Source organism: Nerophis lumbriciformis, linkage group LG24, assembly GCF_033978685.3.
Source record: "Nerophis lumbriciformis linkage group LG24, RoL_Nlum_v2.1, whole genome shotgun sequence".
Taxonomy (NCBI): domain Eukaryota; kingdom Metazoa; phylum Chordata; class Actinopteri; order Syngnathiformes; family Syngnathidae; genus Nerophis; species Nerophis lumbriciformis.
This window is the reverse complement of record NC_084571.2, coordinates 19,387,538-19,405,000: the sequence shown is the minus strand read 5'-3', so window position 1 is coordinate 19,405,000 and position 17,463 is coordinate 19,387,538. Positions and strand designations below refer to the sequence as shown.

At 38.7% G+C, this 17,463-nt stretch overlaps 1 protein-coding gene across 3 annotated transcripts in view; it reads left to right on the top strand.

Moving 5' to 3' along the window:
- The window catches only part of bmp1a (bone morphogenetic protein 1a), a 148,906-nt gene that overhangs the window by 101,983 nt on the left and 29,460 nt on the right, over window positions 1-17,463 (top strand). For all 3 annotated transcript variants that reach the window (XR_009817510.1, XM_061981771.1, XM_061981772.1), the window contains exons 7-9: window positions 2,771-2,895; window positions 13,418-13,533; window positions 13,624-13,726. Coding sequence is in view for 2 of the 3 variants with exons in the window: in XM_061981771.1 (XP_061837755.1) it covers window positions 2,771-2,895; window positions 13,418-13,533; window positions 13,624-13,726 (344 nt within the window). In the remaining variant the exon portion in view is untranslated. The remainder of the gene's footprint in view (window positions 1-2,770; window positions 2,896-13,417; window positions 13,534-13,623; window positions 13,727-17,463) is intronic.

Genomic DNA, 17,463 nt, shown 5'->3' with positions numbered 1-17,463 from the left:
TGATTAATCACAGGTGTGGTCGCTGCATGTCGACTCCTGCCAAGACCGAGTCATGATGTGTGAGCCAGGAATGTGATGACTGGCCACTTTTTCAGGCGAACAAAGGAGGCGAGGTGAGAGGAGACAAGGTAGTGAACACGTCATAGGTGCGTGTACGCGCTGAACTGAGTGGAAGCAGAAAACGCAGAGAGAGGCTGATGAAAAAAATCGGGGTCAACGGGTTCTCGCAACAGTTTACAAGCCACGGAGAACTTTCATGTGGGATCTGGACTAATAATCCTGCAGCCTCACAAAGCCTGTGCGGGCCATGTGCTAACATTTATACAATAATTACACTGTACAACAATGTACTACAGAGGAGGAAAATAACCTTAGAGGAAAATCTCATTGGAAACATTTGTATGCACGTACAACACTTAAGACCTTTAGCATACCAGTATGTGGGAGTAAAGTATGAGATGGATGAAGTCAAACAATGTTCTAATTAGGGTTGTACGGTATACCGGTACTAGTATAGTATCAGGGTACTAATGAATCAAAAACGGTACTATACTCTGTTTGAAAAGTACCGGTTCCTGGGCATGATGGCGCGTCGTCGTCACGTCATGACATTGCTGGTTTTATGAGCAGGGGAGCATGTTCGGCAGCATACACACACAGAGTACTTACAAGCAGACACAGTGTGTAGACAGAAAAGGGAGAATGGACACATTTTGGTGTACAAAGTAAAGATTAAGGTGAAGTTATAACACTGAAACACCCTCAGGAAGAGGTGCTTTAAGACATCCGTAGTCGGCAGTGTTTTAGCTACTTCTAAATCACTAATCCTGGCCTCCGTGGCGACAAATAAAGTAAGTTTCTTACAAGTAGCATTATCACTGGAGGACGAGGAATAGCTAAACATGCTTCACTACATACCGTAGGAGGATACAATAGCTCACCGGCGTCACCATTTAAACAAATGCCATGGGTGGATCTACACCTCACATCCACTGAATGGTACCAAGTACAGAAGCGTATCTACTCGATACTACTTTTTCCTTTTTTTAAAATGTATATTATATTTATAAGTCAGTAAATATGTCCCTGGACACATGAAGACTTTGAATATGACCAATGTATCATCCTGTAACTACTTGGTGTCGGATCGATACCTAAATGTGTGGTATCATCCAAAACTAATGTAAAGTATCAAAGAAGAGAAGAATAAGTGATTATTACATTTTAACAGAAGTGTAGATAGAACATGTTAAAACAGAAAATAAGCAGATTTTAACAGTAAATGAACAAGTAGATTAATAATCTTTTTTTTACAGTTTGTCCCTCATAAGGTAGATAAATGACAATATGTTACTGTATACGTCAGCAGACTAATTAGGAGTCTTTGTTTGTTTACGTACTACTAAAAGACAAGTTGTCTATTATGTTCACTATTTTATTTAAGGACTAAATTGCAATAATAAACATATGTTTCATGTACCCTAACATGTTTTGTTACAATAAAGACAATAATCATAGGTGATTTATTTAATTTAATTTGATTAGGGTCCGAGCAGCGGCACAAGCTCTGCAGGGTCGATGCAGAGCACTGCGAGGGCCCTATTGAAATTGCTGTGTTTCTTCTTCTATACCAGGGGTCCCCAAACTTTTTGACTTGGGGGTCGCATTGGGTTATATGTATATATATATATATATATATATATATATATATATATATATATATATATATATATATGTATGTATGTATGTATGTATGTATGTATGTATGTATGTATGTATGTATGTATGTATGTATGTATGTATGTATGTATGTATATGTATATGTATATGTATGTATGTATGTATGTATGTGTATATATATATATATATATATATATATATATATATACACACATATATATATATATGTATGTATGTATGTATGTATGTATGTATGTGTATATATATATATATATATATTCCTCGCGCACTGATTGACTGAAAGAGCACGCATTTGCCGCGTGCTCGTGTCGGGCGAGCGCGATGATGTCATGTTATCGTTGGGAAAATGCATTTTCAGACAATATGATTTGCCTGAGCGGCTAGGAAACACCGAGAGTAACAAGCGGTAGAAAATGGATTAGAAAGGACAGATTTAAAAAAAAAAAAAAAATATATATATATATATATATATATATATATATATATATATATATATATATATATATATATATATATATATATATATATATATTTTTTTTTAACTTGGGACTTCCCGCGGGCCGTAGTTTGGGACCCCTGTTCTATACATTTGGACGCCTTTTTGAGGCCCTTAACATACACAAAAAGTCTCCATAGTTTGCAGGCGTGTCAGGTATGGTGAAAAATTGTATATTTTGGGGGTCCCAAAATTTTTGGTGGTGGTGATGTGCATCACGAAGGACGTGACCGCAAAGCGTCATGGCTGACTGGCGTGAACCCCACGCTGCAACGAGGGCGAGGGCCCGTTTTAATGCTGCTTTAATTCCATTCTGCTGAAGAAAATAAATTCTACAAAAAATTTGTTGAAAATGGATGCAAAATTAATATGATGGCGCTTTTGTATACATTATTTTGTGACGAATGGGAATAAATGAGACATTGTTTTTGTTCTGTAAATAGACCGGGAGAGTTGAAATAAGATTTCCTTTTACCACTCCATGCATCAAACATGTCCTCTGTCAAATGTTGAAATGTCTGAATCAATAGAACCTGAGGATGAAAACCAATCGAACTCTCTCCCTCGCTCCAGGGGCATCTTCCTGGACACCATCCTGCCGCGCTACGACGTGAACGGCGTGCGACCTCCCATTGGCCAGAGGACCAGGCTGAGCAAGGGGGACATCACTCAGGCACGCAAACTCTACAAATGCTCCAGTAAGATCCTGTCTGCTTTTTTTTCTGCTCTATTTCTGCACACATGCAGTTGTTCCCGGGATGCAGCCAATCATCCTACTGATGTTGGAACACTAGCCAGGAGCAGGAAGGTTGTGGTTCCATCAGGAGAAGACATCCAGTGCAAACAAAGGAGAGTTGCGTAAGAAAGAGGCCTTTTGCGTCAGGCTTTGTTTACACTTGCAGCCATGGAGTAAACACATGGAGAGTACTAACGTTGGTACTTTAAGAGCAGACCTCTGCCGAGTCCATCTGATGTCATGCACCTAATTACAGGTCAGGTCAGGATAGCAAGACTTGTCAAACACGCTGCAAAGTCCAAGCAGCTGCTGAGGTTCTAACCTTAAATGGGTCCGCTTTAAATATACATCTGTGTTATCTCCACGTCATCGTCCTCCACCACCGTCTTGGCGCAAGAAAGGCTGTGATGTGGCACATGTTGTGTCGCTGGCGGTCCATGTGGCACATGTTGTGACGCTGGGGGTCCATGTGGCACATGTTGTGTCGCTGGCGGTCCATGTGTTCCTAGAAGAAAAAACATTTCCACTCTCACAGGTCTCCCATTCATGTGGCATTCCTGGAAATGTTTGTCATCCCGTGTGTGTGTGTGTGTGTGTGTGTGTGTGTGTGTGTGTGTGTGTGTGTGTGTGTGTGTGTGTGTGTGTGTGTGTGTGTGTTAATGGTTTAACATCAACAAGCATTAAACTCATCACCAGGGGGGTTCCTTGTTGCACTGCTTAGAGCAGGGCTGTCAAACTCAGTCATGGCTGACCTCAGAGAAATATTCATGTATTTATTAGATATGCGTTTCATTATTCATTCATTCATTATTCACGTAGACTGTTTAAACAACACTGTAGGTTTTATCGGTAAAAACTGGCACGTTTGCCGCAACGGTTGCCAGAATTTTATTGTAAATATTACTGTTTTTTTTTTTGAGGTTTTGGTTTGAATTACACTAAGGTGTTGGAATTTCCTCGAAAGAAGAAAGATGTTTGAAAGAACTGGACTCTGAGGGGGCGAGTCTTCAGACTAGATCTGACCAATGTAAGTCTAAGACTAAATCTGACCAATGTAAATCCAAGACGAGATGTGACCAAATTAAGTCTATGACAAGATATGACCAATGTAAGTCTAAGACTAGATGTGACCAATTTAAATCTAAGACTAGATGTGACCAATCTAAGTCTATTACAAGATCTGACCAATGTAAGTCTAAGACTAGATCTGACCAATGTAAGTCTAAGACTAGATGTGACCAATCTAAGTCTAAAACCAGATCTGACCAATCTAAGTCTAAGACTAGATTTGACCAATCTTAGTCTATGACTGATCTGACCATCTCTAAGTATTATGACTAGATCTGCCCAATCTAAGTCTAAAACTAGATCTGACCAATCTAAGTCTAAGACTAGATGTGACCAATCTAAGTCTAAGACTAGATGTGACCAATCTCAGTCTAAGACTAGATGTGACCAATCTAAGTATTATGACTAGATCTGACCAATCTAAGTCTAAAACCAGATCTGACCAATCTAAGTCTAAGACTAAATCTGACCAATCCAAGTATATAGCTAGATTTGATGAATCTGACCAATGTAAGTCTATGGCTAAATATGACCAATCTAAATATCATGATTAGATCTGACCAATCTTAGTCTATGATTAGATCTGACCAATCTTAGTCTATGACTAGATCTGACCAATCTAAGTCTAGGACTCGATCTGACCAATGTAAGTCTATGGCTAAATCTGACCAATCCAAGTCTATGACTAGAGTTGTTCAATCTAAGTCTATGACTAGATATGACCAATGTAAGTCTAAGACTAGATTTTACCAATCTTAGTATAAGACTAGATCTGACCAATCTTAGTCTATGACCTAATCGCTGCCGTTGTGTCCTTGGGCAGGACACTTCACCCTAGCCCCCGGTGCCGCTCACACTGGTGAATGAATGATGAATGAATGATAGGTGGTGGTTGGAGGGGCCGTAGGCGCAAACTGGCAGCCTCGCTTCCGTCAGTCTACCCCAGGGCAGCTGTGGCTACAAATGTAGCTTACCACCACCAGGTGTGAATGAATGATGGGTTCCCACTTCTCTGTGAGCGCTTTGAGTATCTAATAATAGAAAAGCGCGATATAAAATCAAATCCATTATTATTATAATTATTATTAGATCTGGCAGCACGGTGGAAGAGGGGTTAGTGCATCTGCCTCACAATACGAAGGTCCTGAGTAGTCTTGGGTTCAATCTCGGGCTCAGGATCTTTCTGTGTGGAGTTTGCATGTTCTCCCCGTGACTGCGTGGGTTCCCTCCGGGTACTCCGGCTTCCTCCCACCTCCAAAGACATGCACCTGGGGATAGGTTGATTGGCAACACTAAATTGGCCCTAGTGTGTGAATGTGAGTGTGAATGTTGTCTGTCTATCTGTGTTGGCCCTGCGATGAGGTGGCGACTTGTCCAGGGTGTACCCCGCCTTCCGCCCGATTGTAGCTGAGATAGGCTCCAGCACCCCCCGCGACCCCAAAGGGAATAAGCGGTAGAAAATGGATGGATGGATGGATTATTAGATCTGTCCAATCTAAGTCTAAGACTAGATTTGACCAATCTAAGTCTAAAAGGAGATTTGACCAATCTCAGTCTATGACTAGATGTGACCAATCTAAGTATTATGACTCGATCAGACCAATCTAAGTCTAAGACTCGATCAGACCTACCTAAGTCTAAGACTAGATCTGACCAATGTAAGTTTAAGACTAGATCTGATCAATGTATGTCTGAGAATAGATTTAGCCAATCTCAGTATAAGACTAGATCTGTCCAATCTAAGTCTATGACTAGATCTGTCCAATCTAAGTATTATGACTAGATCTGTCCAATCTAAGTATTATGACTGGATCTGACCAATCTCAGTCTAAGACTAGATCTGACCAATCTTAGTCTAAGACTATATCTGACCAATGTAAGTCTAAGACTAGATCTGATCAATGTATGTCTAAGACTAGATTTTGTCAATCTCAGTATAAGACTAGATCTGTCCAATCTAAGTCTATGACTAGATCTGTCCAATCTAAGTGTTATGACTAGATCTGTCCAATCTAAGTATTATGACTGGATCTGACCAATCTCAGTCTAAGACTAGATCTGACCAATCTAAGTATAATGACTAGATCGGACCAATTTAAGTCCATGACTGGATTTGTTCAATATAATACTATGACTAGATTGGAAAAACTGTAGCGCTTTTTTTCCGTTAAAAACTGGCAGATAATTTTCCAGAATGTTATCGTCAAAATACGGTGGTTTTACAGCATATTACTGTAAGTTGAAAAATTATTTCTCAAGGTAGAATTCTGGCAACTGAGCTGCCAGTTTTTTTTCCGTAAAATCTACGGTTGTTGTTTTTACAGCGTATTACTGTAAATGTATCTGGTGACTGTGCTGCTATTTTTTTTACCATCAAATCTAAGGTTGCTGTTTTACAGTGTATTACTGTAAATAGAAAAACGATACCACATTTTAGGTTTTTGTACGGTAAAGTTCTGAACCTGCAGTTTTTTTTACTGCAAAATCTACAGTTGTTGTTATTACGGTGTATTACTGTAAATCAGGGGTGCTCATTACGTCGATCGCGAGCTACCGGTCGATCACGGAGGGTGTGTCAGTCAATCACCAGTCAGGCATTAAAAAAATAGTCCTAAAAATGAGCGCTCATAAATCTTCACTATGACGTCACTTTCGTCACTTGATTGACATTCACAGCACCCGAGGGTCTTCTGAGATGACACTGGCTGCTGCCAGCTCATTAAAATTACCGACTGGAAGGCAAGAAACACTTTATTTCAACAGACTCTGGCGCCGTACCTGTCGTCAAAACTCCAAAGACCGACTGCACAGTTGCACAGTTGCGCTAACAAAATAAGAGTCTCAGAAAGCTGGCGTGCACAAGCTAGCAAGCTACGGAGTTTGCCGACAATGTATTTCTTGTAAAGTGTATACAAAGGAGTACGGAAGCTGGACAAATAAGATGCCAAAAACCAACCACTTTCATGTGGTATTGGACAGAAAGGAGGACTTTTTTTCTCCTCCATTCGAAAATGCGGACGTTATCAGCACCACTGTCTAATTACAATCAGTGCAAGTCATCAGAATCAGGTAATACACCAACTTATATTCTTGTCTTCATGAAAGAAAGGAATCTATATGTGTTAAACATGCTTGTATTATCTTTAAACACCTTTAACTTATTAACAATATTAACTATATGTGTTAAACATGCTTGTATTATCTTTAAACACCTTTAACTTGTTAACAATATTAACTATATGTGTTAAACGTGCTTGTATTATCATTAAACACCTTTAACTTGTTAACAATATTAACTATATGTGTTAAACATGCTTGTATTATCATTAAACACATTTAATTTATTAACAATATTAACTATGTGTTAAACATGCTTGTATTATCATTGAACACCTTTAACTTGTTAACAAAATAAGTAAATATAAATCATATATATGAATGAGGTAGATCCCCACGACTTGATCAATTGAAAAGTAGCTCGCCTGCGGAAAAAGTGTGAGCACCCCTGCTGTAAATAGGCCAAAGTCATGCACAGCTGGGATCTGCGCAGTTTTGTTTTTTTAACGGTAAAATTCTGGCAATAGAGCTGCCGGTTTTTTTACCCTAAAATCTCCGTTTGTTGATTTCACGGCGTATTACTGTAAATGGAAAAACGGTGTCAGTTTTTTTTTTTTTTAACTGCAAAATCATTGTTTTCTCAGTGTAAAATTTCATGAATATCTTTAAAAAGTCATAAGACATGTAAGTATTTAATACTAGGTTATCAAAAGCATGTTTGGAATAAATGGTTATATAATATTTGTTGCAAAGTTAGATCATATTGAAGTTTAAAAGGTATGCAATTTCATGCATTTTTCTCTGTCAAATTAGAAAGTGTGTACACATTTAGTAAGACAAGATCAAGTACTTTATTGATGTGTATTATTTTTGTGGGACATATAAAATTATGTGGCGGCCCAGATTTGGTCCCCGGGCCTTGAGTTGGAAACCTGTGACTTTGGAGCTTTTTGAGGAAAGCCTTCAAGGTGAAGAGTTGGGGAGATGTTTTCTTTCCTGCTGCCAAGTGAAAGTGGGGGATAAGATCACAAGGAGGGCTCACAGATAGAAATCTAGTCCTGGCATCAACGTCAGGTCTTTGCATTCTTCATGTTCCAGCTAAGCAAGGCATGTTTTTCTTCTCCCTGGCATCATCACGTACATAATGTATCACTTCTTGGTTATTTATAGAGGCACAGGTTTATTTTCAGAGGATGTTTCTTTCATTGTCATCTGGGGCCTCATGTACTAAGGGTTTGGTGGATTTCTTACTAAAAATATACGTGCGTTCAAATCCAGAAACCGTCGTCGGCGAGAGATAATTCTGATGTCTTTCTTTGGCTACGTTCACTCTGCAGGGTCAGAGGTCCAATTCAGATGTTTTTGTCAAATCTGATCTTTTTAGCACTTGTTCACATTACAAAAAAAAAAGCGATTTCTAATGTGAATGCAGTGTGACCCACATACAGACATGACACTGCAGTGTTTATGCAAGGAAACATGGCTTCCACTCCCATAGCTCTCAGTACATTTGTAGCAATTTCAAGGACTTTGTGCAATCACAGTCAACAAGGAGAAGTATTTTGTCTCTGGCAGGTTTACAGAATATTTTGCTTGAAGAGCGTGTCTGTGGACAAGTAGTCATAGACGGCAGTGGTGGAGCTTTCATTTGAGGTCCTAAAACATTTTATTTTCACCTGCTTTCTGCACAACTGTTCATTTTGTAACCCTCTATTTTGGAGAATAATTATGACTAGGAATGGGAGTCGCTACAATGATAGGTAAAACTTTAGAAGAGGTGTGTGACTCCGATAACCCCTAGTATAAATATGATTTGTGTAAATGACAACAAAATGTGTTCAGACAGTTTTACATGCCAGCACTATTAAAAAGGATATGAAAGACTCAATATATTGTTAGAACACAGGAGTTTTTTTTTTTTAATTGAATATTTATTTATTCATTTGATAGGGAAATTATAATACAGGTACTGTGAAACAACCCCCCCCCCCCAAAAAAAAACCCCCACAACAAACAAACAAAAACAAAAAAACCTCAGGCACACTTAAAATATGTTCATTTTATCAAAAATCGACAGTACGCCTTATAACCCGGTGCGCCTAATGTAAGGAATAATTTTTTGGTTGTGCTTACCGACCTTGAAGCTATTTTATTTGTTACATGGTGTAATGATAAGTGTGACCAGTAGATGGCAGTCACACATAAGAGAAACACCAAAACTTTAAATGTTATGTCATTGAGAATATAGAACATTACACACGGCGCTCAAAAATCTTTCAAAATGTTTTAGTACGACTTCAGTAAGCTATGAAGCCACAGCGCTTGATGGGTTGTCGGTGCATTAAACATACGAGTATTATTATGGTGTGTGTATAAGGACCGTAAAATGTCACCTATTAACAGACATATTATCTGGCGTTTTTTTTCCCACAATATTATGCAAAATCAACATTTCTTACCTTCTGGTACCTGCTGATGTGTATTTGGGATCTGCATAAGTCCTGAAAATTTGCGCGCGTCCGCCTTTGTAGTCTGTGGTGTGCTTCTTCTTTTTCTCTATCTTGTTGTTATGGGACATTCATCCTCCACTGTTGCCATTTCTTTATTTTTATTTTTATTTTTTTTTAATTTTATTTTTTTACAAAATCTTATTTTATTAATTGAAAAATGTATTTTCTTTTTTTTTTAATAAATGTTTTTATTAAATTTGACAGGTATTACAATATACAATAGAACAGTAGTCACATTTTCCCCTTTTTTTCCCACCCACTTCCAAGAACAGCAACCCAACACATACCCCATACACACATAACCCCCCCCCCCCCAGGTCCTACATACAGTAAGTTAAAGGTACAGTCACAAATGGACAGTGTTGGGACTAACGCGTTACAAAGTAACGCGTTACTGTAACGCCGTTAGTTTCGGCGGTAACTAGTAATCTAACGCGTTATTTTTTTATATTCAATAACTCAGTTACCGTTACTACATGATGCGTTACTGCGTTATTTTACGTTATTTTTTATGTAGTATCGGCTAGAAACTGAGGATCTGAGTGTGTTTTATTCCAGCGAAGCAGAGACGTGCTTCTGATTCTTCCTCTGCGCTCTCTGTGTGTGTGTGTGACTGTGTGTCTGAGTGTGGGAAGGGGAGGGGATGGGAGGGGGGTGCGCAATACAACCGTTGGCCAACAAAAAAGTAACCACAGAACACTATACGCCTATACGGTATAGTGTTCTGTGGTTACTTTTTGGTTGGCCAAGCGGACGTGACGACAGGCTGTCCCCACTCAGATCCGCACAGACCGGGAGGGGGCGTGCCTTAAGTCCGGCTGGAAATCGGCAGAAATTTGGAGAATGGTTGTCCCAGGGAGAGGCAGTGAAATTCGGGAGGGTTGGCAAGTATGAGATATTCTCACTTCTTTTCTTTTGTCGAGCACAAAGAAAAGAACATTTTAGTTAAATGTAAGTTGTGTCTTGGATCAAAGATCCCGTCTACTGCCCAAAACAACAATTCAAATCTGCCTGGTTAGGCTCTGTGTATGTCACGTGTACCGGTACCTTCCTTAGGTGAAGCCAGCTTTACAGCTATGTTGTTGATTGATTGATTGATTGAAACTTTTATTAGTAGATTGCACAGTACAGTACATATTCCGTACAATTGACCACTAAATGGTAACACCCAAATAAGTTTTTTAACTTGTTTAAGTCGGGGTCCAGATACAGATATATACTATCAAATATATACTAACATCATAATACAGTCATCACACAAGATAATCATCAGGGTATATACATTGAATTATTTACATTATTTACAATCCGGGGTGTGGGATATGGAGGGGGGGGGGGGTTAGGTTTGGTTGGTATCAACACTTCAGTCATCAACAATTGCATCATCAGAGAAATGGACATTGAAACAGTGTAGGACTGACTTGGTAGGATATGTACAGCAAGTAGTGGACACAGAGAGAGAGATCAGAAAGTATAAGAAAAAGTGTCTACATTTGATTATTTACAATCCGAAGAGGTATTATGTGGAAGGGAGGGTGTTAGTTTAGGGTTGTAGTTGCCTGGAGGTGTTCTTTTAGTGTGGTTTTGAAGGACGATAGAGCTGCCCTTTCTTTTACACCTGTTGGGAGTGCATTCCATATTGAAGTGGCATAGAAAGAGAATGAGTTAAGACCTTTATTAGTTCGGAATCTGGGTTTAACGTGGTTAGTGTTAGTGTTATTATGATGTTTGTTACTTATGTATGTTATGTTGCAGCTATTTAAAATAGTTTTGTCAATTTGTTCTGGCCTGAAATAAATTGGCCCTTTGAAACATATCTTTGTCTTTGTGTGTTGTATGTAGACCACATTGCTTAGCAGAGTTCAGTGATGCAAATGTATGTCAAGTTGATCAACAGGTTGTATTATTCTCCAGTGCAATAACAGTACTAAAATGAAGGCTAAAAGGGCATTAATGGGAGCTTTAAAAAAAAAAGTAGAAGAAGTAACTAAATAGTTACTTTTCACAGTAACGCATTACTTTTTGGTGTAAGTAACGGAGTTAGTAACTGAGTTACTTTTGAAATAAAGTAACTAGTAACTGTAACTAGTTCCTGTTTTTCAGTAACTAACCCAACACTGCAAATGGAAAATAATTAGTACATCACTTTCTTCTCAACATAGGCAGATAGTACATATACACCCAGAATAAATATAAATAAAAAACAACAAAAAACAAACAAAAAGGAAGCTGGTTTATGAAAGGTGAACTTTTCATGTCTCCTGTAGCGTCTTTAATTTAGCTATGTAGTCAACCACACCGCCCCAAACAGAATAAAACTTCCCAGGTGACCCCCTAAGGTTGAACTTTAATTTCTCCAGCTCTAAATACATCATAAGGTCTTTAAGCCATAAGGAGGCTTTGGGGCAGACTGGTGACTTCCACTCCAGCAAAATTCTCCTACGTGCTAATAAGGATGCAAAGGCGATACTATCCTTAAATTGTTTCCTTATTTGGGGATCTGATACCGTCCCAAAAATAGCCATTTCTGCAAATGGTGTCAGATTTAAATCCAATGCCTTAGCAAGGTGTTTGAAAATATTTGTCCCATAATCCAGCAAATGGGGACAAGACCAAAACATGTGCGTCATGTTTGCAGGTGACATGTAACATCTGTTACAAGTATCCGAGATATTGGGGTATATTTTGGAGAGTTTGGAATTAGTGAAATAAATACGATGGACAACCTTAAATTGTATTAAATTAAGCCTTGAACAGGATGTACTGTTATTAATTCGGGTTAAGGCAGAATCCCAATCTCCATCATCTATAGATCTGCCAAGCTCTTCTTCCCAATTCCCTCTGATTTTATCAAGAGACGTTTTACCAAACTGGGATATTAAGATGTAGATTTTGGAGATTAGGCCTTTCTGATTTGTGGGAATATCTAAAATTGCGTGAATTAGCGAATTAGGTGGAGTAGGAGGGAAAGAGAGACTATTTGATTTAACAAAATTACGAACCTGAAAGTATCGAAATAGGTGAGATTTTGGTAGGTCAAATTTTTCACACAGTTCACTGAAACTAGCGAAGACATCACCAATATATAAGTCCTTTAGCCTGCTAAGGCTTGACTGCTTCCATAGAGAAAACGCTACATCTGTGTTGGGAGGGAGGAAGAGGTGGTTATTATGAATGGGGCTGTGGTTGGATAAGCCCTGCAGGCCAAAAGTATTTCTAAATTGAGACCAGATTGTTGCCATTTCTAATATAAAGTAGTGTAAAGTTCTTACTTATATCTGTCAGTAAACTCACCATGAAAGCACTAAAACATACCGGTTTAGTGAGTTTACATTATTCACCCAAGGAACTTTAGTTATTAGAGAGTTCCGCTCGGACGGTTTTTCACGGGGCACATTTCGGGCGTTGTTGTTGCACTGGTGAGCCACGGATGAGGAGATGTTGCTCCGTTATTGATTGAAGTAAAGTCTAAAACAGTTAGCTCCATCTTTTGACACTTCTTCCACTCCCGTCCTTGCACGCTACACCGCTACAACAAAGATGACGAGGAGAAGAAGCTGTCGAAGGTGAGCCACGTAAATCCGACCGCCCACAAAACGGCGCATTCTGAAGAGATTGTCAGAAAGTGACTTGAAGATGATCTGTAAAACATCATCTATGCAACATTTTGACCATAGGGGTGGGGGTGGCCACATCAGCACATAGCGAGCATGGGCTGCTATAAAACAACACAGGTGTGTCTGCGACCCCTGAGGTGTTTTGTTTCAAGTGGTGGGCTGAGGTGTTTCAGCCTGGGATTTATTTGCTGTTCCACACGGTCTTAACGTGCCAAGCTGTGTCTACCAACAGGATGTGGGGACAGTCTGCAGGATAGCAGCGGGAACTTCTCCTCGCCAGGTTTCCCTAATGGATACTCGGCCTACATGCACTGCATCTGGAGAATATCCGTCACACCGGGAGAAAAGGTGAGCACATGGAAAATGGCAAGTACGGTAAGTCTTTGACATCTGCACTGTTTTGGTGTCAATAATCACCTGCTTTTTGCCTCTTTTAAGATCATTCTGAACTTCACCTCCATGGATCTGTACAGGAGTCACCTGTGTTGGTATGACCACGTGGAGATCAGGGATGGATATTGGAGGAAGGCACCGCTCAAAGGTTTGGAAGAAACACAATTATTTATTTCTTTGATACTATTTTCAGAGGTTTGCCCTCGGGTTGTACGCTATATCGGTACTAGTATAGTATCGAGGTACTAATCAATCAAAAACGGTACTATACTCTGTTTGAAAAGTACCATTTCCCGGGCATGACAGCGTGTCGTCACGTCGTTACATTGCTGGTTTTACGAGCAGAGGAGCATGTTTGACAGCGCGCACACAGAGTACTTACAAGCAGACACAGTGTGTAGACAGAAAAGGGAGAATGGACGCATTTTGGTGTAAAAAGTATAGTTAAAGGTGAAGTTATAACACTGAAACACCCTCAGGAAGAGGTGCTTTAAAACATGCCTAGCTGGCTAGCAGCTAACATCCATCCACAGTGTTTTAGCTACTTCTAAATCACTAATCTTGGCCTCCATGGTGACAAATAAAGTAAGTTTCTTACAAGTACCATTATCACTGCAGGACGAGGAATAGCTAAACATGCTTCACTACACACCCTAGGAGGATACAATAGCTAACCGCTAACAGCAAGCTAGCACACCTGAATGTAAACAAATGCCATGGGTGGATCTACACCTGACATCCACTGTAATGATACCAAGTACAAGAGCTACTATGACTACCTCAATATTTTTTATCATCACAAAAAATGTTTTCCTTTTTTAAAAATTCATATTATGTTTATAAAGTCAGGAAATACGTCCCTGGACACATGAGGACTTTGAATATGACCAATGTATGATCCTGCAACTACTTGGTATCGCATCGATACCCAAATGTGTGGTATCATCCAAAACTAATGTAAAGTATCAAAGAAGAGAAGATTAAGTGATTATTACATTTTAACAGAAGTGTAGATAGAACATGTTAAAACAGAAAATAAGCAGACATTAACAGTAAATGAACAAGTGGATTAAAAATAAATTTTTAAAGTTTGTCCCTCCTAATGTAGACAAAATAATAGGTATATAAATGACACAATATGTTACTGCACACGTCAGCAGACTAATTAGGAGTCTTTGTTTGTTTACTTACTAATAAAAGACAAGTTGTCAAGTATGTTCACTATTTTATTTAAGGACTAAATTACAAAATAAACATATGTTTCATGTACCCTAACATTTTTTGTTACAATAAAGATAATAAATGGGCAGCACGGTGGCCGAGGGGTTAGTGCGTCTGCCTCACAATACAAAGGTCTTGAGTAGTCGTTAGTTCAATCCCGGCCTCGGGATCTTTCTGTGTGGAGTTTGCATGTCCTCCCCGTGACTGCGTGGGTTCCCTCCGGGTACTCAGGCTTCCTCCCACCTCCAAAGACATGCACCTGGGGATAGGTTGATTGGCAACACTAAATTGGCCCTAGTGTGTGAATGTGAGTGTGAATGTTGTCTGTCTGTCTGTGTTGGCCCTGCGATGAGGTGGCGACTTGTCCAGGGTGTACCCCCCCTTCCGCCCGACTGTAGCTGAGATAGGTTCCAGCGACCCCGAAGGGAATAAGCGGTAGAAATGGATGGATGGATGGATGGAAAGATAATAATGACATTTTTTGTGGTCCCCTTTATTTAAAAAAGTATCAAAGTATCGAAATACATTTTGGTACTTTACTAAAATATTGGTATTTGGACAACCCTAGTTTGCCCAAAAATAGCCTTAATGCTGGGATTTAGACAGTTTAAAATGTTTTTTTTCTTAAACCTTACTTAAAAGGCATTATTTTACTTCACTTTACCGTTAATGCTAATGAGCTGTATTCATCCAGGCCTATCTTTATTAGAGTGTGTGTTTGCAGAAACCCTCATTCTGAACGTTATCACCTTTATACATAACACATATACCGGTACTGTATTTTTGGGACTGTAGAGCTCACTGGTATATAAGCCACAGCCACTAAATTTTAGAACAAAATAATGTTTCCATATATTAGCCACACTGGACTATAAGTCACAGATATATACGTTGTGATATATACACAGAAAGATTATGTAAATGTTTATTTGCATACCTTAATTGTTTCCAAACAGTGTTTGTAACGTGGCAGTAAAACGGCCAATCAAACAAAACAGAAGTCATGGTCATGGACCCACTAGCTGCGGAAGCTAGCTCTCCAATCAGCTAAACAGACTCAATAACTCCACAGTGACGTTTTGGTGAATTTACCGAGGAATTTGTGAAATTGAAACAATACAAAAAAAATGCTATTGTATATTAATAATACTAACACAGACACTCGTAAAAGTGTTAGCATATTAGCTAATGCTATTGACACTAGCTTGATTACGTTATGATAGCATGTACAAATATGCATGAAAACACTCCTACAGACATCACACATGGGACCTTTAGTAAGTAAGAATTGTTTTAGTTGTACTGTAAAACTTACAAACGTTGCTTGGAATGATGAATTAAGAATCATTTTGAGCAAAAACACTATGGACGGTTTTACTTTCGGTTTAAGGCATCAAAACATTTCATAAACTACAGTGAGTGACCTCGTCCAAAAGATGGCGCCATAGCAAAAACATCACACCATTCCAATGTCTCTGCTTGGGTTTAATGAAAAATATTGAACATAAAATATTATGGCCATTGCAAAGAAAAGTTTTGTGAGTTACACTGCTAACATTACAGTTACATCTGAACAGCAAGATTATGCTAGGTTAGCCTGTTAGCTGAAGAAAGGAAAAAACAACTACCACTTCTGTAATGGTTGGTTGGCAGCGCTTCAGGCTTAATTTTATGATGTGTATTGTAATGTTAAAGATGTACACTGGGTCTTGGTGGAAGTGGGAGGCCGTCATCAAGCGAGGGAAAGGTCAGCAATAATAGTAGAACACCTGCAGGAATGTGTGAATGTCGACTAGTAGAATTAGGGATGGGTACCTTTCACATTTGAATTAATACTCGCTGATGTTGTCCCGATACCAATGTTTTGGTACCGGTACCAAAATGTACCTTTCAATACTTTTCTAAATAAAGGGGACCACAAAAATGTTATTATTGTCTTTATGCGAACAAAAAATCTTAGGGTACATTAATTATTTATTATTGCAATTTAGTCCTTAAATAAAATAGTGAACATACTAGACAACTTGTCTTTTAGTAGTAAGTAAACGAACAAAGACTCCTAATTAGTCTGCTGACGTATGCAGTAACATATTGTGTCATTTATATACCTATTATTTTGTCTACATTATGAGGGACAAACTGTAAAAATTGATTATTAATCTACTTGTTCATTTACTGTTAATATCTGCTTATTGTCTCCTTTAACATGTTCTATCTACACGTCTGTTAAAATGTAATAATCACTTGTTCTTCTCTTCTTTGATACTTTACATTAGTTTTGGATGATACCACACATTTAGGTATCAATCCGATACCAAATAGTTACAGGATTATACATTGGTCATATTTAAAGTCCTCATGTGTCCAGGGACGTATTTACTGACTTTATAAACATAATATGAATTTTTTTTAAAGGAAAAAAGATTTTGTAATGATAAAAAATATCGATGTAATCATAGATTAGACTAGATACGCTGTTGTACTTGGTATCATTACAGTGGATGTCAGGTGTAGATCCACCCATGGCATGTGTTTACATTGTGACGCCGGTGAGCTATTGTATCCACCTAGGGTGTGTAGTGAAGCATGTTTAGCTATTCCTCGTCCTGCAGTCATAATGATACTTGTAAGAAACTTACTGAATTTGTCGCCATGGAGGCCAGG